General features: G+C 50.5%; 1 protein-coding gene across 1 annotated transcript in view; it reads left to right on the forward strand.

The window, feature by feature from the left end:
* The window catches only part of AOPEP (aminopeptidase O (putative)), a 359,663-nt gene extending 343,524 nt beyond the window's left edge, over positions 1-16,139 (forward strand). Inside the window, exons 15-17 of the mRNA XM_060155372.1 lie at positions 9,708-9,794; positions 11,665-11,809; positions 14,915-16,139. Coding sequence (XP_060011355.1) covers positions 9,708-9,794; positions 11,665-11,805 — 228 coding nt within the window. The 3' untranslated portion in view covers positions 11,806-11,809; positions 14,915-16,139. The remainder of the gene's footprint in view (positions 1-9,707; positions 9,795-11,664; positions 11,810-14,914) is intronic.
* The last annotated feature ends 5,728 nt before the right edge of the window (positions 16,140-21,867 follow it).

Consider the following 21,867-nt stretch of genomic DNA (forward strand, 5'->3'; position numbering starts at 1 on the left):
AAGCCAGGGTAGGAGGTGGCTGAGGCGTGGAGCAGTGCCCTAGGGGAGTGGCAACTTCCCACAGGGACCCCTGCCTCTAGAGCATCCTCTTCCAGGCGTCGACGCTCCACGGGGCCCCTCTCGTTGTGGTTTTGATTTTCATTTCCCTATTAACTAATTATGGTCAGCATCTTTTCATCTGTTTATTGGCCACTTATACATCTTTGGAGAAATACCTAGTCAGATCTTTTGCTCATTTTTAGACAGGTTTTTCTTTTTATTATTGAATTATAATAGTTTGTATATTTTAGATACAAGATCCTTATCAGGTATATGATTTGCAAAAATATTCTCTCATTTTCTTAGGTTGTCTTTTCACGTTCTTGAAAGTGTCCTTTGAAGCACAGACGTTTTCATTTTGAAGCCGTCCGATTCACCTGTATTTTCTTATTTTGCTTGTGCTTTTGGTGTCAAATCTAGGAAACCAGTGCCTAATCCAATGTCTAGAAGATTTATGTCTGTATTTTCTTCTAAGAGTTTTATAGTTGTAGCTCTTACATTTAAGTCTTCGGGTTTAATTTTTAAAGTTCATTTCTCTAGCTTCTGTAAGGAAGGTATTGGAAGAAATAGCCACTAAGAAGAAACGGGGAAGGGAGGGTTGAATTTTTTCATGGAACACGTGGTAAGGCTGGAAATCGACTGAGCTTAGGCTGCCCCGTTCAGCAGTTGGTGTCTTTTCTTCCTTTGTCTCTTAGTTAGAGTGGCCCTTTCTCAGGGAGTCTCCTGACTACATCCCTGGGTCACTCCCATTGCCCTCATTGCACCCTGTTATCTCCTGTCAGGGCGTTTGTCACTAACGTGGGTCTGCTTCTGCCTGCTTACTGGATTTTTCTTAGACTTTCTACTGAACTATAAGCTCAAAGAGGGCAGGATCTTGTCTGTTTTATTCACCACTTCATCCTTAATACCCAGTACTTATTTTTTTGGAGAATGACGTTTCCTGGATCTCCAGGTATTCTGGAATAGAGTGACTAGTATATGACAGGATAAGGTGATTGGATAACTAAAGCTATAGAGAAACCCCTTCAGGAGGGAGCGAACCTTTCTGGCAGACTTGGTGAGGCCCTCCGGAGTCAGTCACGTCTGCCCCTGAGGAAATGGAGAGAAAGCACGAGTGCCCCTTCAGAGCTTCTCAGAGGAAGTAACCCATGGTCAGTTTTCTGCCAAGAGTAAAAGTCCTTTTTTTTAGCAAAGGCCACGTGTCGTATGTTAATGAAATGAGGAAAGGAGGTGGAATTCCATATTGGAATGTTTTACCATTTAGTGTGCCGTTTTGATAGGGAGGGAAGGCTCACTGTGCTGTATTTCAGGGTGGACTCAACATGGGCTACTGAGTTCTACTGTTTGGAGCCAGCTGCCTTGCATGGCATTAATGTCATTCATTGAAATAGTATATACATAGGAGAAGGAAGAAAGGTTGGAATTTGCCTGAGAGAACATATAAAACTTGATGTTTGTCATCACCTTTGATCCTCACCGTCACTCCATGTGCACACTTGGTGTGATGATCCCGATAGCAGGTTTGGACGATCCCTGTTTTGCACGTTGCCACAGCTCTAGTTATAACTGGTAAAACCCGTTATTACCGGCTATATCCAGTTAACATAGAGCGGAGAGTTTTAGGGTCTGACTCAAGCAAGGTTAGCAAGAGCCCTTGCAAAAGAGCTGAGAGCCTCCGCCTCCTCGTTTGTTGTCTTAACTTCAGGGCGAAGGGGGTTTACTAGCCTGGCTTTGTGGCAGTACACAGAGCAACTTTTCATTCCCTTTAGTTAAAACAGTGTTAAGATCTCAGCCCTTTGAGAGTAAGGAGCTGTAAGGTGAGAGGGAGAAGGAGAAGAGAAGTGTTGGAAATCTTTATGTGACAGCTGTGCTCTCATCTTTTCTCATGAGAATGAGTAGATGAGACATCCTGGACCGTTACAGATGCCCCTAAACGAAATGCCTGCTGGAAAGGCCGTCTGTTCTGGAGCTGCTCTAGGAAGGCCTCCCCACGCCCAGGCTGCCAGGCAGGCTTCCCTCACCAGCAGTAAACCCACTTTAAAGCAACGTTAAGTCTAATTTAAGGACGCAAATTTAAAAAGGAGGTTTGTTTATTGCAGCGTTAGACTTATTAACTCGCAAAAGCCATGAGCCTTGGTCTTTCTGTTTACAGATTATAAAATGGAACTCAAAATGAGGTTTAATGGGCTTCCCAGATCGTGTTCCCTGGACAGATTTTTTTTTCCCCTTCAACAGTAAATTCTGAAATCAAAAGGACTTAAAAAGAGGAGTGCTTCCTGTCATAAATGGGATGGGTGGCATTCTTCAAAGCATTTTACAGCTTCCAACTGTGCATTATAATTTCAAAGTAGCTGAAAAGCATTCTGAGTTTTTTTAAATGGTACATTTATTCAGAAACATTTATTAAGCAGCTACTTATGTGCCAGGCATTGAGACAGGGCCTGGAGATAGCCTGAAGGCTCCCAGGCCCATGCTCTCACTGAGTTTGCACTTTATTGTTAGTAAAGACATAAACTACTGAATAAGGAGACAGCAGTTTCAAAGAACATTGGGCTGGAGAGGATGTAAGACACAGCTCTGAGAGAGTGACCCATGGGGAAGCGGGTGGAGCTGAGGAATTCTGGGCCCAAGAGGTGAGTTAAGGGATGTGGACATATCAATACCAGGTCATTCCACTAACCTAGGGTGTGCTGGATGAGGTGGGGCCACAGCAGTGCCATCTAGTGTCACAGCAGATGTCCTTGACCTCTGTTGACTTGACCCCTCATAGCCTTCCTGGTAAAAAGCTAAAGGCTATTAACACTCTTTGGGACTTTCTGGGACACAGTTGATAGTTGATTGAAATGGACTTTTCTGGCATCGTCAGAGGATTGAAAGACTAATGGAACTGTAGTGTATTAATAAGGGGATGCCCTGCAGTTGTTACCACGTTAAAGTATATGGGCCACACTAAGCTAGTAAATCCAACGGCAGCAAATGGAGAATGAGGAAAACACAAAATCACATATCCATGTTGTTTCTATGTAAAGCTATTCGTTTATGACTTCTACTATTCAAAACTAAAGCAAGGGAAGCAGCTGTGTGCAGGGAGCCGCAGGTGCTTTTTCAGGCGTGGCAGTGAGTGTGCAGCAAAACAAACCCTGGCTCCAGGCTTGCAGTGGCAGAAGCAACCCAGCTGATTTTCTGAGTCCGACCTGGACTGTGTAGTGTGCTTTGCTGACGGCACAGTGGCTCGCAGAACCAAGCTTGGGGTGTAGGCCAGGCTGTTAACGCGGAGCTGGTTCTGTCTAACCCTGCAGCGCGTCTGCTCAGCCTCTGTGACTCCGCTTACCCCTCAGGCGCAGTGAGGCTTCTGTGAGACCCTGCTTTGCAGACTCCACCTCGAAGGAACCCAGCCCCCCACACCCCCCAACCAAGGGAGTTTAGTGTTTAAGATGTGTTCTCCCAGACTGATTTAAACTGCTTGAATAACCCACATATGTTTTTCTCCCTAATATGTCCTTATATGTACTGGAATTACAGATTACATTTTTATTAAAAGAAGAATTATGTTTAAGGAAAGTCTGAAGACTCCTTTGGAAAATTAGTCCATAAGATAATAAGCAGCTTGTGGGGGAGCATTCTCATGTAAGAATTATTTCTTTGAAGTAGCTTCATGGAGAACACACTAAAATTGAAGACCAAAAAAAAAAAAAAGAAACGAGATAAAAGGTATAAAAAGAGCATTGAGAATTGTAAAGTGTTAATGAACGCAGGGTCTGGGGTGTACAGTGATTTGCAGAGGAAGCGTCTGGTCAGCGAGGGAGATTGGGAGTGACCTGGTGAAGGGGATTATTCTTCTTAAAGTTCGCGTTTCCTCAGTGTTGGGTCCCCTACCCACAAGTGGCGCCTTGCATTCATGCTGGGCTGTAGGCCAAGAGGTGCTCTGTTTCCGAACGAATGCCAGAGCAGGTTTTTCGGCACAGAGGAGTGCAGTCCACGGAGGAAAGCAAAGTCCCCACATTCAAGAACACCCGAGATTTCCTGGCAGAACGGGCAGAAGCTCGCCGGAGCCAGCTGGGGAGGGCCTCCCAGCTCTGTGTTCTCTGGCGTCGTGCTGGTGGATTTGGGGGGTTAGCACATCACTCGGGCAGCCTAAGGCGTGGGCTTCCTTTGCAGATCAAGGGTCAGCAGACTAGAGCTGGCTGGTCCAGCCCACTGCCCTTTTTGTGGTAAATAAAGTTTTATCTGAAGATAGCCACGCTATCTAGGGCTGCTCTTGTGATACAAGGGCAAATGGGGTGAGAAGCCATAAATGCTCACTGTGTATAGCCCTTGACAGAAAAAAATTGGCAACCCCTTGTTCTAGAGTTTAATAGGAGTTGGTTCTGGATGCATTAAAATTCTCAGATTGAAGAGATTGGGGGGCTGGTCTTTTAGCAGTTTTTCTTTCCTTTTCCAGGAGGGAACAATTAATAAATGAGAGGTACGTGTGGTTATATCACAGAGGTGCCCAGAGGATCGTGGGACTTGTCCCTGAATCTGAGCTGTGGTTTGACCCTACAAGGCAGGTCCTGCTTTTCCAGCACTGCTGGAAGTCAGAGCGGCCGGCCAGAAGTCGTTCAGTTTGCCTGGGCCTCTTGGGTAGCGATAACGTTCTTGAAATGGTAGAAGTGCCATGTGCCTGGAGCTGACGCTGGGGCAAGCCTGTCTTTACAGACGGGTTTGGAAAATTCCCAGGCTCCTGGCCCCTGGGTATACTTCCCCGAGGGTGGGTGGTAAGTACCGGCTGGCCCAGGCCTCGAGGAGGCCCCTCCCTGAAGGAGGCCCTGCTTCCTCTGCGGGTTCCCGCTGGCGCTGGTGTCTCAGAGTCCTGAGGCTAGGCGCAGGGCGGGCCGGCTCTTCTTCCTCGGCTGTGTTGTCCCATCCTCTCCCTCCCACTTCCCACTCCCTGCCAGTGCCTTCCCTCCTGGACACCCACCTGACAGGCACCTTGCTCCTTCGGTTTTCACCAGTTAACAAACTTTTCCTTGGAGTTGATACTATCAAGTTTTTATAAATTCAAGAAATAGAACTTTTGAAGTGGAAATGAAAGCCAGAAACATGCTACACCTGCTAAGAAGACAAGCACTTACTGTGTGGGAGTCACAATCCTAACGCTTGCTGCAGCGACCTGGGGCAGTTCCCACAGCAGCCCAGGGGCAGAGGCTCTCCTAGCCCCCGCCCTGGGGAGACAGCTCTGGATCAGGACCCAGTGGGTCATGAAATCAGTTTAGTAGGTTGCCAGCCAGCATAAAGAAAGAAGAACAATAACTATCAGCAGTTGCATATAGTGAAGGAAAGTATTAAAAAAGAAACTTTTGTTTCGATGTGTGTGTGTGTGTGTGCACATACACATGTATACATATCATGTGAAATGTTTTGTATACCCAGGACACAGGTCTGCTCAGGTCTCCCAGGTGACTCGGGCCTGTTACCACGGATGCACTCCATCCTCCCGGTGGAGTCCCTGCTGTGGGTCGGGGGTCCCCCATCCTGGAGCAGTTACAGTTACATGAATTATAGGAGGGTTTGAATGTCCTATCACCAAACGTGGGTCTGACATGAATGGGCTTCTGCAGACTTACCCTTCCTTCTTCCTGCCCCCAGTTCTGAGACCCTCCCATGTGCACCCAGCCCCAAAGAACCATTGCATTAGTGGGCACTCCTGGGAGAGCATTGATATTTGTGTGCTCCTCACCCTCTGTTCATGGAGGCTTTGGAAACCTGGAAACTTCTGGAATTCATTTCCAAAGGTGTAAATTAGCATTGCCAATTTAAAACCTACCCGCGCACTGAGGGAACCACCCATATCATTTTTCTGTTCAATGTCCCTTAAGCAGAACACTTTGAAAAGTGTTCGAATTAGTCCAACTAATTCTTGTTGGACCAGAGTATAATGGGTGCACACCTGTGTGTGCACATCTTCATTGTGGCAAGAGTCGGGGACCCACGTTCCCTTTCTCCATCATCATCATCCCCCCTCATTCCTGTGCCAGGGACTGCTAAATGCTTTGCTTGTGTTACGGAACCTTCAGCGTGCTGTGGGGTGGTGGATGTGCTCCTGTCCTGGCAGGAGGTGGGCCAGACCATCTGCTGTCTGCACTGAAGACTCAGTGAGGAAAAGATGGGCCTGTGCTCCAGAGGCAAGGCTTCCAGTGCCCTGCGACACCACACGCTCTGGGGCGGCTGGAACGAGGGTGCTGTGCTCCAGGTCCTCCGACCCTGCTGTTCGCCGCCACGGGCAGCTCCGCCTCTTCCCACTCCCGAAACGTCCCTTTTCTGATTTTCTCGAGATTTCTTATTCTTTTTCTGCCCGCTCCCCCTTCCCTCGCCCTTGCCCCTTACCTGTCGGTGGCGTGACCGCGTTGCTGGAATTCAGGCCTGAGGTTTGCTGGCTCGAGGCTTTCAAGTGATTCCTAGCGTGAGTTTGGAATGACTTTATGAACCTGAGTCACCATTGAAAAAGTCATTAAATTTTTTTCTCTCTCTTGAGACATTGCAGAATAATGTGAATATTCAAAGTGTAAGTATTGATTGGTTTTAGCGTAATGTATACACCCGTGAAACGCTGACGCTAAACGAACGGAGTCAAGAGGCCATAGACGCTTGTGGAAGGCCTGCCGGGCCCAGGTGTTCCCACACATGTATTTATGTGGTGGTGTTTGTTTACTTTTCACCTCACTGAGGAAGTTAAAAGACAAGGTGACCACTACCACCATTAACTAATTAATTAATTAGAAAATAAAGAAGAGCAGATCTGCAGAACAGACAGCCTTCTTCTTAGAGACCTGCCTCTGCTTCTGAATTCTCTGGTGCTCCCCAGCACCGGGAACTTCACTTTCCTCCATTATTAACAGAGGAAGGAGCCAGATACAAGTGTGGTGACCTCTGTCAGGAATTTTTTTTTTTAAGTTTCTCAGTGATCTGGAGAAAGGAGGTATTCCGTCAGTGCCCACCGTGGAAATATTGCCGGGAGAAATTGTGACACATGTCACTTTGCTGCTAGCTTTTCAGGAAGAGCCCCGTTCCAGGTGTGACAACTGGCCTTGCGAATTGTGGGTCCTGGACAGTTCAGAGGATAAAAGATAAAAATTTTCTTTGTTTCTCAAAGAAATGCGAAGAGAAGTAAAAACCCTGGACACAAGCAAGAGGTATCTGTTGGGCCTTCGGCCTCACACAGCATCTCTGTGATGTCTTTTAAACATCCTGTCATTGAAACTTTGAATTATGTTTAATTCTTTTTTTAATGAAAAGGCTTGTTGTTTTTTCTGCTCTTTGTGGGGTGGAGAGAGGGGTTGGTCTGTATTTCCTGGATGCCATCTTAGCCTTCAGGGGTCAGAAGACTAGATCTTATTAATTGTGACAACTAACTATTTTTAACAGTAAGAGAAGTGGAAATGCTGACTTCATATTGGTTGTGAAAGAGCCTCTTTCACGCAGCTCAGCTCCTGGATCTTCTTCCAGTCGTTGTAGTGGGACCGACCCTGCCTTTTGCCCCTCTGTGGACCTTATCCTCCTAGGAAACAGACCCCAATTTATGCTTTGTTATTTCTGTATGTGTAAATAAGATGAAGGAGAGCACAGGGAGAAGAACAATGGGAGGCCAGTAATACCTCCATTCTCAAAATCAGGTCTAAAAAAATATAGTGTCCCCAAGTTTTGGAGCGATAAACAACGGTCCTTGTCAAAGGCTTGGTGTGATCAGGTTGCAAAATCTAAGTCGTTAGATCACTGTCAGGCTGACAAGAGTTCTCTTATACTTGGCTCTCCTAAAAGCTGGTACAGCTGTCCCCCTGTGCAGTGGTGAGAAGTGAGAGCAGGTGGCCCCAGTCCCCTGACTCTCAGGCCGCATGGCGGACATCCCACCGGGCCACACTGACTTGCCGGGGCCTTCTCCTTTCACAGAGCTCGCAAACAAAAAGACACAGCACATCCACTGGTGCACGGATGGGACTGGTGGTTTCTGTGAGTTGGGACAGAAACGAGAAATGGAGGCATCCAAGGGCCCCATTTGGGTTCTGTCCAGTGCTCAGCCTTTGGTACTCAAACCAAAGCATGAGAGCGGGGATTTGGTTGTTCTGGTAGCTTCTTCTCTGGTTGGTGCAGTATCTGAGCTCTGTTCAATTGTTCTTCTGCTCCAGGTATTTTAAGGGCTACCCTTTCCCTTTTATGGTGTTAATTTCTATTGGCTATATAGGAAAGAGAACATTTTGTTGAAGGTAGAAAGATTTCCAAGACCTGTCCAGCCCAACCTGCTTCCCTTTTGCTGTGATGATCCAAGGCTATTAGCTCATTTCCATGTGCCTCTGAAATTCCTTCATGAATGTAAAAAGTGTGTTGGCATCCTTTTCTTAGAAGTTCAAAGGGCCTGGCTGCCTGTAAGCAAAGGGCCCACCACCAGAACCCCCTCGTGTCTCAGAGTGCACTGTAGCTTAGGGGAAGGATTCTTTCCAAAAGATTTTTTCTTTACTTCATTCCTAATTGTTTGTGTGTAAATCCATTTATGGTGGATTAAAGAAGCGATCCGGCCATCAGTGGGTAATGGTATAATTTACAGGGGCCCCAGCCAGAATGCTGAAATTGCTTACATTCTACTATTGCCACAAATGGATTACAATAAAGGGTCTCCCTCTTTCAAAGGCAGTAAAAACAAAGAGTGATGGAAGGAGGCTTTATTTTTCAAATGCACATAATCACTTCCATGTATGGCTAGTGTTGAACCAATAATGGAATATAAAATGGTGGACTGCTCACCGGATTTAATTGCGAGGGCTTTAATGCAGTAGAAGACGGCCCAGGACTGAATTCTTAAACCCAATGTAGGTAGCATCTCCACGTAAAGAATGTGTCTGAAGTGCCTAGAGATGGGGGGTGGTGCGAGACTGCCTCTTAACCGCAGACGCAGCCAGTGCTGGGATCCAGCTCCCCTATTGTCTATAGGGTTTGGGGGAGGGTTTCCTGGCAAATCCCTGCTTGTAAACCTTGTGTCACGTATCTTTGCTAAAGGGCACCCACATTTAGCTTGTCTGTTTTCAGTAGGTCGTGCAGACCTGCAGCACACGCTCGTGGGCATGTGGCAGGATCTGCCTGCGTCAGGGTGGGCTGCTCCCCTTCCTTCCCCTCCGGCAGGCACCCTGAGCTCCTCAGAGGGTGCGCTTTGCCTCTCAGGAATGTGGAGAGCAGTGTCTTCCTCCTTTTACTGTGTTTATTGTTGCAATCACCAGCACTGAACCAAATCGGTTATTGCAGGAAATTAAGTAGTTGTGGTTTATAAAGGAAACCTTCGTTGACAGCATCCTGCAGGGCAGAGCACCAGCCTGGCTGCCTGGGGATGTGTGTTTAATTTCCCAGTTAACGTTTTGCATTTATCTATTATCTTGCAAAATTGTCTTTAAAAACATCAAAATACCTAAGTGAAACATGCTTCCTCTTCCCCTAAAGTTGACTGGCAGCCCTCCTCATGAAGGAACCTCATGGTTCCTTCCTTTGTAAAAGAGATGAAATTAAAATGAAATTTAAAAGCGTCAACAACGTTAATATACTTCAGAGACTAACTTTTTCTAACAGGAAAGGCTCTCCATCATTAAACTTGTTAGGCCAAGGAAACCTACCAGTTTTTTGCTTACTGGATCTTCTCCTTTCTTAAGGTTCGCCATCGATGGTGTGAACTTGTTGTTAAGCACAAATACACAGAAGCGTACAGACACGTGGAGAGGTTCCTTCAGGAGGATCAGGTAAGTTTCAGTTTTCAGCAGATGGGGATTCTTCACATGCTGTTCCCTGACTATGCAGTAGACGTAACACGGGCACCCAAGTTGTCGACATCTCTATTTAAATAACGAATATTTAAACATTTTTCAAGGATTTTAAAGAGTTGTTAGGTGCTTACCTACCAAACTTTTGAGCTGAGTTTTTTCCTCTGTCTTTGTATCCCATTGAATCATGTCCCTTAGAAGCTCCCTTGGTTTGACGTAACTGTGGCCCACTGCCGTTACCAAATGAAGCATGGGCAGACCTCGTGAGCTTTCTTCATCTTTGAACCTCAGATTCATTAGGTCAAGGTTGTGGCTTAGTGATGCCATGGTGTGTACCTGTGCCTTCAGTGGCCCTCACTTAAAGTATGTATGAAGATTAGACTGGGAGAGCCCCAGCTGGCTGGGACAGTCTGGTCTGTATCTGCACGTGCCACACCAAGTGGAACCCTGTGCTGAGATTCCTTCCCGTGAGAACTTTCCTCACTGTTCACCAGGGAAAGCGATCACCTTGCAAGGAGCCCACAGGAAGCACGTGTGTGCACAAACCTGTTGGAAGATGTTTTCCTTGCCGCCTCTGCTGGGCCGCAGCCTATGGGGGTCAGCACCCCGCCACACCGTGTCCCCCAGCGTGGCTGTCCATGGTGGTGCATGTGCCGTGGCTTCTGTCGGCTGCGGGAAGTTGGCTGCAGCTCGTTCCTGTTGGCGTGACCAGTGCGTGCCTCTGAGTGAGCTTTCTGCCGGGCGCTGTGGGCTGACAGAATGGAGCCATGTCTCGGTTGGGGTGGAGAGCTGGGGTAGGGGCAACAAAGGGACTTTTGAGAGGGCCTGAGTACAGGGGGCAGCCAGCAAGCGAGGGCTCGTTATTCCCGCAAAGAAAAATACACGACTTTGTACCAGAAGAAATGTCACATTTGCACAGTGAAGCGAGAGGTGTTTGGAAACAGAGAGGGGAGTATAAGGACAAAATGTAAGAGCAACTTAAGGCCTGTTCTGAAAACCAAAATTAACTGCAGTATATTTGGAACCATGATCTTTGCCAAATAAGGATTACCATCGGCTTTTTCAGGAAAGAATTTTCGAACCCCTAACCACCGAGTTTTCATTTTTGCCCTGTATTTGAGATCCTTCTTTTAATTTGCTCCAGGAGAACGTAATCTGTAGCATAACTAAGCTTAGAACAAGAGAGAAGGCGGAACCAAGTGGATCTTTTGGTTTTCCAGAACATAACTGGCTGTTTTTAAAACTGTAGGAAAAATGCAGATGTGAGTCATTGTTCTCGAAACAGAAGAGCCAGTGTTTGCCGCGGTCGTGGGGCCCGTGGAAGGGAGCTGGCAGGCTGGGCTGGAGCAGCAGGCATCTTCCAGGGCGGCCCGATGGCTCTCCCCACCCATGGCGCCATGTGACGGGGTGGTCTTCGTTCCCCAGCTGTGCTAGGCACACACTTTCCTAGGAAGATGGCCTGTGTCTGTGTGACATACACACGGCGCCTCGGGTGCTTCTTTCAGCTGCGGGGGTTTCCACGGGGGTCAGTCACCATGGGAACCTCCCTGTCCTCGTCAGCCATCACTAGAGAAATGCTCGCAGTGTCGTCAGTTCAACCACCAGGGTCTGTTGATGGAACTGATAGCCAAGAATTCCTTGGGGGTTGCAGCGAGAAGAACAAGAAAGAGAAGGGGATTGAAAACGGCAGGTTCCTGAAGTACAGCTGTTCAGCCGTCTGTCTTTTCTAGGGTCTTTGTAACTTCCAGACCAGCAAGTCCGTGCGGAACAAGCACAGACTGTGCACTCGAGCGCGTGGGGACACACGATTGCCTTTTCTTCAGCTCTCTGGCCTCTGTGCCTTCCGCAGGCCATGGGCATCTACCTCTACGGGGAGCTGATGGTGAGTGAGGATGCCCGGCAGCAGCGTCTCGCCCGCAGGTGCTTCGAGCTGAGCAAGGAGCAGATGGACAGATCCTCAGCGGAGGTGGTGGCCGAGATGTTATATTAAAGAGGTGATTCTCTCTCTTTCCTTTCTCGTTGCTTGGCTCTGAGATTCCTCTTAGGAGCTGAGTAAGCCAGTAAGCCGGGTGGTGAGCTGAGGGCCGCTTCCCTTAGGGTGCGGGGGCACCTCGTCTGGCCGAGCGGCCACTGGAAAGCCCGTGCCACCCACCCCGGCGGAACATTCTTCCTCGGCGCCGTTTTGGCCACTTCCGGTTTTGTTATTTGTGGGGAGGGAATTCGCAGGAGAACGTCCTGAGCTGGTTAGAAGGTGCGCTGGAGAGCCTCGTGTAACCGTGAGCCGCGTCTTCAAGGGGAAGGCTGGCGCGGGGGTGTGTGGTGGGTTCCCCACACCTTGAGCTGTGAGCAGCTGTGTGAGAACTTGCGGTGCCTTGGGCTGTCCCCGCCTGGTGGGGCGAGGCTGGCAGGTCCTTCCTCCCCGGTGTCCTGAATTTCTCCACATTGCGTGTCTGCTGGCAGGCGGGCAGGTTACCTCGAGTGGGAGTCCTAAGTATTTAAACTGCTTCCTCTCTTAAATGTGCTTGGCACTGACCTGTTACGTTCACGTTTTAGCAGTTTTTAACTGTGGATTTCTGCATTCTAAAAGTGATTTAGCAATGGTACATAAAGGTTTGTAAGTAGAACTGTGGGATTATAAGTGGGTTTTTTTGGTCTAACGTCATTTCTCTGACTCTCTGGTTTGCTTTAAGGTTTTACATGATATTATAGGGTATGTCTAATTTTGTGTTTTTTAAAAACAGCATCAAATTTCAAGCATTTTTATGTCATATAGCTTCTCTATAATTTTAATGGATATTTAAGATTTTATGTTGATATTCTTAACCTATTGTGGGATATTTAGTTTGCTTCTAATGTTTTGCTCTTATAAAAAACCATTTCTGTCTAATATGTTTAACTGTCTTATTTATCTGAAAGAACTCTAATACTAAAGAGAGAAAGGTTTTCTAAAGTCCGGTTCTGTTCTTCCAGAAGAGTCAAGGAGCCATGTTGGCCAGGAAAGGAAGTGGTGGGAATAATTGCCACGATTGTATATCTCGTAGCAGAGCAGCTATGTGCAGGCTTCCCCAGAGCTCCCCTGTGGCAGCTTCAGAGCCTGTTCAACGATGGGCCAGTTTAAAACACAGAACAGTTACGCAGTTAGGTGTTGCCAACCTCATATAGTAATCAGGATAAATCGTATTTCTCTTCAGATTTTTAATTTCACGGAGAGTTTGTGTTTCTTGAAGTGTGTGAAACTGCAGTGGTGCAGACTATGCCTTTGATGTTCCCTGGGTTCCAAATTGTGGAGAAACCGCCGCGGGCTACACAGCTTTGGCAGTTCTTCATTGTGATGTTTTTGCCCCAAGCAGGCAAAGGAGTAGTCCCGGTCACAAGCCTGCTCTTTTCTCACCGCCCCTCTGTCCCTGCCCTTCTGGATGAACACAGGGTCATGTGCACACCCTTTCCCCCTGCTACCCCAGAACAGCTGGTCAGTGCATTTTTCATTTCATCTTCCAGAGCTGCACTGGCATGTGTATGGTCATCTGTGAGTCCTTTGATTTTAAAAAATTGTACCCCTAGGACGCCCAGTAAATGAATAGTGAACAGAAATAAAACCCGTTTGGTAGTGTAGCAGGCCTGGAGGTGGTGCTGTCACCTGGTGCCCGAGGAAGCTGGTGCGTGCGGTGTGGGCAGCCCTGCGGCGCTGCCCCCAAGTGCTCTGGCTGCTTGGGTTCCTGGCATGCTGATTTGTGACTTAAGATTAAAATCACATTGCCAGGGATTACCACGCAACCACGACCCTGACTGCTCCTCCAGAAGCCGTAGTTACTCTCTCTCTGCAGTTCGGGGAACAGATACATCTCATAGCTCCTCTCTGGAAACAGAAGAAGCCAACAGCCTTGGAAGATGCTCTTCAGCCCTTTCATTATGCCCAGCCGACGACCTCTCTGACGAGGTGCAGAGCTTAGCTGATTGGTGAACAGTGACTGGTTTCCGCTTTGTTCACAGTGGCTAAGTTCTGCACCTGAAGAGAAGGTGAGATGGGGACAGTTAAGTTGGACCTGCCGGGGCAGAGGCCGCTGCTGAGCGGTCAGCTCGGGGACCGAGCACGATTCTGGAGGACGAGAGCCTGCCTGGCCCCAGCGAGGATGCACTTTGTCTTGTTACGAATGCAAGGAACATACCAAAAGTCTACGGAAATATAAATCCGCTAATTAGACATCGGTGTCTGAAAGTTCACATGTATTGAAAGCTGCAAAATTATTCTTTTAAAAATCTAAAACCCAGTGAACCACGAAAGTCGAGTAAGACCACGTCAGCAGTCGATGGCGTGTGAGTAGAGCTGGGTACTTTCAAAGGAGACTCCCTGTTGTGATTTCCGAGCACGGTGAACTCTCTCTTGTATTTGCAGTCCAGGTTTCTGTGTCTCCTGCAGCCGCCCGCGGGACGAGGCCGAGCGAGCTCCCAGCTGAGGCACTGCTTCTCCGGGCTGTCAATTGGACCCGCCCTCCGGTGCCTACTGAGCTGATATCAGTTCTCATTTTACACACTGGCTCAGTTCAGCAGGAACAGGAGTCGAGCCCTAGAGCAAAGCCTTCCTGCCTGTGAGTGCCCGGAGGCTCGGGAGCTGGGGCTGCAGCCGCACGAAGACAGGCCCGCGCGTCCGCAGCAGAGCCGACCGGCGGCGGAGGCCCCTGCGTATGTGCCCTGTGTGTGGGTGTTGCTAGAGCTCTGCTGGCATGGCAGGAACGAACTTCCACCCATTGGCGCCACGCCTGCCACGCAGGCAGTGCACACCTCTGTCACGGTGTAGGCCGGCCCGAAAGCAGTCGGAGTGAGTGCGGGGCTGAAACAGGCTGCCTTTCTAGTATCTGTCCTGTGAACGGAGCCCAAGTTATAGCCGCCGGCTTTCACAGCCCTGTGTGAGCAAAGCGAGTGGCACATGGCGCAGCTGTAAAGCCCCTCTCGGGGCTGTGAGATGTGCCCTGGCCTCCTCCTGTCCTCCGCTCACGGCCCTCTCTCCAGAGCCGAGAGCAAAGGCACACACAAAGGTACTCGTTTACAAGAATTCCTCCGTTGTGACTGGGCAGTAAATTTTATTGCTGTTTCCTTTGCAGGAAAGATCACAGCGAGATTCTTTTTCATGCATCTACTCGTAGCCCTGGTGGGACCAGGATCACATTGACCCTGGACATCAAAGGAAGGATTATGGGGCTGCTAAAGCCATCAGCCGGCAGCAGTGTGCACACTGGGGCGACCTTCCCAGAGGCCGTGGCCCTCACGGTGGAGCCCGTGTCAGAGGCACATCCTTGTAAACGGTCTCCACGGGGCTGTGTGATGCCTCTGTGCCCACCCTGGCTGTGCCACCTCAAGATCCTGAATCTGAATTGAGTCTCCCCTGTGAGTTCAGTGCAGTTTTCACACAAAGATGGAAGATACCTGAGGCCCGTCGGAAGCCCTGCTGAACCTCCTCCATCCGTCCCTCAGCGTGTGGATGTTTGTTTCTGTGCTTCCAGAAGGTCAGGGTTTCTGCGTACTGGGACCACCTCTGTGGGATTACTTTGATTGATAGGTCCTGTATTTAGATTTTTCCAAAATTTTAGTACCTTTTGGTAGAAGTACAGGATAACACTCGAAGATGTATTAATAATAAAATGTAATGGATTCGTTTTTTTTTTTCTTCCTGTTTGCTTCCTAATTTAATACTGTTTTTGAAAAGGAAAAAAAAAAAACGTGGAAGAAGAGGGTAGTCTCCTCCTCCTGGTGTCATTCTTCTCTCACCTTACTGGTTTTCTCTGTAGTTTTCAAGGTGGTGCTGCTGTTCCTGGGAGGACAGTGGGGCCCCCTGCTCCTGATGGAGGTACCATCGGGCACCCTGGGGTCTGTGGTGATGTTGCCTCTTTTCCCACAAATGTTTGAAGTTAAAAAAAAAAAAAAACCTTCTCAGGACTGTCCAAAGGGAAGGATGGCTTTAAAACGCTCCAGAAGCCACAGTGGTTGGTGCAGTCACGGGATGGCGTGAGGCTGAGCGGAGCGGGAGGGAACTGACCCGCCTGCAGGGGCTGCGCTCGCGGGGCCGCAGACCCGCCGGTGGGGGGACGTGCGGCTCCACACAGCCCTTCCTTAGGAGCTCCTGACCTTCAGAGTTACTTAACAGTGACCGTCATTCCGGAAGGGTTCCTACGGGTTGGTTCTTTGCTGTTACGTGTGCTCTGCCTATGGTTGTATGTGCTTTTGTTCACCATGTTGGTGGAAGAATAAACATTCGGTTTTTAAATATGAAGAAATGTCAGGACGCTGTTCTCTGTGAAGACTTCGAATAAATGACTCTTTCTCCCTGTGGTCGGCGTGAGTCTGGTCCTTTGTGCGGCGGAGCAGGAAGCCCGGGCACAGCCTGCTGCTCTGTGCACCACAGGGGCTGCGGGTGACCAACCAGCCTGGTGGTTTGCTTTGGTCTTGTTTTTCCGAAAAGTTAAAGCCACGCTTTGTCATCTTTAGAAACTGCTGAGGCCAAGGTGAGTGGCCGCATGAGTGGCTTCGCGCTAAGATGGCTGGTCCCCTAGCCCTGTGGCCGGGGGTCCCGCGCTGGCTCCGAGCTCGGGTCCAGCCCGCAGGCGGCCGGTCCTGGAGGGGCCGTCGGGACCCGAGCGCCGCCTCGCCAGCTGTGGGTAGCTTGCCTTTCCGTCTGTAGGCTGGCGCTCTTGCGGGAGGGGCTGTGCCTGTGGTGAGGGAGGGGCGAGCGGCCTCCCTCCAGCTTCACCCCGCACCCGCTCCGTTCAGGCTCCGGGACTCCTGGGGCGGGTCCTCCGAGCTGGCCCTCCGTACCTCCCGCCAGGGCTGCGGAGGGCGTGCTGTGGAGGAGCCTGAGGCCAGGGCCTGGCAGGCGCTGCCGGGTTCCAGGGTGGCCACCAGTCAGTCAGAAGACAGGTGTGTAAAGCTAGCACTCTGCATTCTTACACGATTCATTTGTTTTGAAAAAAGTTTCATGTGGGTGATGGGCAGGTTCCCCAGGGCACGTCATGGAACTTAGGCTGCTTTATCAGCACGACCCGGGCACCTCCTGAGGGATGCCTTAGTCCAGGGGGGAGTGTTTGCCGAGGGGCCAGGAGCCCCGGGGCCAGAGGCTGGCTGTCTCGGAGAGGCAAGGGTGCGGGAGCCTGCCCTCCCCAAGTTCCCCCTGTGGGTCAGGCCTGCACAGTGCTGTCCCCAAGGTCATATACTAAGCGACAGGCGGGATTTCAGTGTGTCCACCTGGCTCGGGATTCTCCTCCCCCGAGTCCCTTTCAGGGTGTAGACTGTCTCTTCGGTAATAAACTCCTCAGGGATTCCTGGCCTTGTCCTTCAGCCAGAAGAGACTTGAGACACCTGCGCTCCTCACCCAGTTTGCTGTGAGGGGGCCTGGCTGGGGCCCAGGGAGCACGTCAACTTGAACCTGGACCAGTTATGTCCCCGCGGGGAAGTCTGGCACTCACTTTCTCAGGGGCACAACTTCTGATCTTTGCTGCCCCAGGAAGCATACCTTTCCAGCCTCAGTGTTCCCCCTGTCACGTTCCCAGGGTGAGCGGACGGGACGGCATGAGCTCTGCCCTCCAGGCAGAGTAGAGGAGATGAGCCGACAGGAGCCGGTCTGGTCACTAACCAGGTGATGCCTCCATCCGGAGGGGGGGCCAGAGCACAGGAGGCGCCCAGCGTGAGCTTCCGTCGGTGCCCTGGTCTGGTGGAAGCGAGGAAGCCCCAGCCCGTGCCCCTTCTGCCGTTGCGTCCGTCGGGCTCCGGACCGCCGGCGGCATTCGTGGCCGGCAGGGGCCAGTCGTGGGAGAGGACGGCTTGCTCTTTCAGCGCCATGGTCGGTCCAGAGCTGTTGGTGGGGTAACTCGGCCTGGTTCGCGGGCTTGTGAAACCCGGGTGAGAAGAGGAGATCTTGTTCCCTGAGCGAGTTAAGGGGTTAATTGTCAAGCGACTGTCCTCTCCCCGGAGAACAAAGGACTCCACAAATGGAGATGCTCCCCTACCCGTCCCCACGTGCCTGGCTGTCGGGACCCGAGGTCGGGGAGGAGATGGGAAAGAAGTCAAGAGAAGGGGTTCAGGTCTCTCTCTTGGCCTCTATTTTAGGATTAAAGGGTTTCAGGCACTTAGCTTTATTGGAATTTCACGTCAAAACATCGAAATTACAGTCTCCATCCCAAACGAGGTACAGAGATGTCGTGTTAGGCAGAACCCCCAGTGGCAGCAACCAGAAATAACAAACCTCATCCCTAACGTTAACCCATCGCTTTCAAATGAAGACCTCTAAAAGGTTTCAGGCAGGTACTTCCAGTGCATTCTGGGTTTCCTGCAACTGGCCTGACCGCACGGACACTCAGCAAAGCCCCAAGCAGTGCCGTGGAGGCGGCTAGGCTGCCGTGCAGGACGGTCTGCTTGCAAAGGGTTGCCTCGGCCACAGCCGGCCTCACCAAAGGCAGCTGGAAAGCAAAAGCTGAGTGACTCATCAAGGGCTGGTTGTTTCAGAGCGTGATGCTCTTGGCCAGCCACCTCCTCATTCTATGGATGGAGCCGGCTGGATGGGAGGGTGAGGCGTGGGAGAAGGAGTCTGCCCAGAACTTGTGCACGGCCGACCTGCCCTGCAAGTAAGCACAGTGTCCCACCATCTCCTGCCAAACAGAACTCCGGGTGTCCCAAGCCTGTGTCCTCCCTGGGGCGGCAGGCTGGCCACACCCCATTCCTGAGAAGTCAGCGAGGGAGATGCTTCCCCGGCACTTGGCCACCAGGTTACAAGTGCCAGCAGGTGACAGGGCTTTGCCGATGATTCTTTACAGCATCCCTTCCCCAGGGCACCTTGGACTGGACCACCTCAGGGTGCAGAGAGAGGGTGGGGAGCCCTCTGTGCAGGGCCCAGCCACGGCAGAGACTCTATACAAGGTGCCAGGACAGTGGTGAGCCCAGGCCTAGACCTCCTGGAGCTGCCTCAGTCCAAGGAGGGCTGGAGCACTGGGGGTCTAAAGCCCAAGGGACCTGGGCATTTAAAGGGCTGCCTGGACCTCCCAGGGCGGTGCCCAGAGGCCAAGCTCAGTGAGGAGAGCTCTTAACCCCCCAGGCCACTGTCCCCCTCGCCCTCCCTGGCTGGGCCCTGGGGGTTTACAAGGTGGAAGGGAGGAGAAGCTGGTTGGGGCCATTCACGGGCAAGGTTTTACAGATCTTTTCCCATCCTTTGGTGCTGTCTGGGAGATTGATTGGCTAATGAGGTATTTCTGTTCCAGTCTGATGACTGGAGAGGGTGTGAGAAAAAAAGAGGGAGGAGGCTGTCAGCCAAGCCTGGGGGCGGAAGGAAGTTACCATAAAACTACAAACGTTCCCAGTGGTTCCCAGGACTAGCACAGTCTGCTGAGAGAGCCTCCTGCCTGGATGGTGGGTGGGCATCCGGGCACCCTGGCATCGGAGCATCAGAGCAGAGGCAGACCCGGCCCTGGTGGGAAGGCCAGCCAGAGGAGCCCGCTCTTGGGGGCTGGGCCTGAGAAAGGGGGCTGGTGATGGTACCAGAACCCGCGCTGGTCTGCGTGTGCGTGTCTGGGAATGCGAGTGAGTGCAGAAATGCAGATAAAGGCCTCTCTGACCACACGTTTGCCCTGGTCCAGACACAGCTCCCATAAAACCAATCGGCCCTGCCAAGTGTCGTTTGAGATGAAACGAGTTCAGGGATTTGGCTTCTCAGCCCCAAGGACCGAAATGGGACGAACTGCTCCAGAGACCTGTCCGCGGCCTCCTGTGTCACCCGCCTAGGCCCCCAGCCTTTTCTGGCTGCTCACCACCGCCCGGGTGGCTGAGGGGGGCCGGCTGGGGCTCCCTCGCAGGATGCCCACCTTGGGGGGCAGAGCTCTGCCCCGCCAGGGAGCCTTGCGCCTGCTTCCCAAACAGCTCCTCTGTGGCTTTGTCTGGGAAGCAGAGGGGACTGGGCACATGTTGCGGTTTCTGTTTTCTTAAGCCTTCTTCGTGCTCTTTCTGCCTGTAATTTCCTCCAGCTCCGGCCTTTGGGGATGGTTCCACCACTGAAAACCTGGCCCAGAAGGTGTTCTTACCTGTGGGGTGGAGGAGGTGCTGAAACTGCCTGCCGTTGGGCCCTAACTACACTGCCTGGAGTCCCAAGTTCGGAAAGTTCATTTCCGCTCAAATAGGCTGTCCTTGTCACATGAGGTCTGGCAGGACAGGCCTTGGAAGCAGAAACGTGTGTCCTAAGACTGGTGAGGACGTTCTTGGTAAGATTAGAAAGGCAGGAGTGATGCCTCCGGTTTTCACGTTCTGACTGCAAGGTTTAAGTCTCCCAGGACTTTGACATCAGTTACGTCTAAGGAGGGAGGCTCAAGACAATGTGAATTATGGGGGTAAATCAGCAATTAGATAGGGGCCAATTTTAGAGTTTGCCGATGAGACAGTACAGGTACAATGGTGCCCTTATGTTGGGTTGTAAAGAAAAGACGTAAGGGAAAGGAATTATAGCTTTATGATTTTATCTGCTTTAATAAATTAAATGATAACGTTGAGGGAGAGAGAACTGCAGAAATTGTGGCTTCAGCGCAGCTGGGGGTGGAGAAGGCGTTTTGTAGAGCAAGAGAGTGATTATTAGTGATGGCAGAAGCTGGGCAGATGGACAGATTGACATCAGGGGAGTTGGGTCATGGCCCACAGACTGCCCCAACTGGGGGGACCAAAGCCCCGGTCCTCAGGCCACCCTCCCTCTAGGTCGGGGTACCTCTTCTTTTTCTAGAAAACTCTCTGTCCAGTACTAGAACATAAGTCCTATAAATAGGCTGTAAAGGTGCCACCGTGCTGGTGGCAGAGCAGGGGCGCCAGTGCAGGGGTCTCCTTTCTGAGTTACAGGTGGGGATGGAGGCCTCCTTTTCTCTGCAGCGTCATTTAACAGTGAGTCTCTCTGGGAACAGACAAATACAAATCTTCCTTCACACACTGATGATTATAAATTCTTTTTGCACACATCACAGATATAAACAGTGTATCAACAGAAAGCGCGCGCTGTCCCACCTCGTCCTGCCCCTCCTCCAAGGCCACCGCCGTGAGGAGCGTGGCGGCAGAGACTGAGGCGGTGCCGCAGCACACGAGCGTGCCCGGCTTACGCACACGCGCAGCAGGGTGTACACTGTTCTTTCAGTGGCTCCATTGTCTGGACATCACACAGCTCAAGAGGCAGTGGTCACAGTCTCCTTAGGTCCTTTTGTTCAGATCCCAGCCCTGCTAGCTGTCACCTGTGTGTAACCTCTCTGGGCTTTGGTTTCCTCATCTATAAACCATGGACAAGTTCGTTAGGTGGTTGTGAGAATTAAATGAATTAATTTATGCAAAACTCTGATAACAGGGCCTGGCATCAGCTATAAAGGTATGTGTTACCCTTTGATGGTTGGCTTACTTTATTCATCCAGCCCTCTACTGATGAACCTGTGAGTGGTTTCCAGTGGGCAGTGATGTGAAGCTGCCCTGCGATAAAGCCCTGGGCATTTCGCATATGCCCGGGCACCAGTGTGTCTGTGGGATAATTTCTAGACTTGCTCACGGTGGGCCCACGCAACCTGAAGTGGGGGAAGGCAGCTCTGAAGAACTGGCTTTTTGTTACTAGATAAAAGGATATATAGTTTAAAAATTTTTTATTCAGTGCTCTACCGTGGTAACACATACATAAAATTTACCATTTTATCCATTTTCAAGTGTACAGTTCAGGGGCATTAGGTACATTCACATTGTTGTGCGGCCATCACCACCATCCGTCCATCTCCAGAACTTTTTTATCACCCCAAAGTGAGACTCTCACCTGTTAAACAATAACCTGGGAGAGAATGGAATTCTCTCCTGCAGCCCATGGCACCTGTACGGTAACAGAATTACCATATGATCCAGCAATTCTACTTCCAGATGTATCCCCAAAATAACTGAAAGCAGAGACCCAAAGAGGTATTGGTCCACCGATGTTCATAGCAGTATTATTCACAATAGCCAAAAGGTAGAAGTGTCCACCGTCCTATTTTCTGTCTCTCCAAATTTGATGGTTCTAGGTATCTCATACGAG

This window comes from Lagenorhynchus albirostris, chromosome 7, assembly GCF_949774975.1.
Source record: "Lagenorhynchus albirostris chromosome 7, mLagAlb1.1, whole genome shotgun sequence".
In the NCBI taxonomy this organism is placed as follows: domain Eukaryota; kingdom Metazoa; phylum Chordata; class Mammalia; order Artiodactyla; family Delphinidae; genus Lagenorhynchus; species Lagenorhynchus albirostris.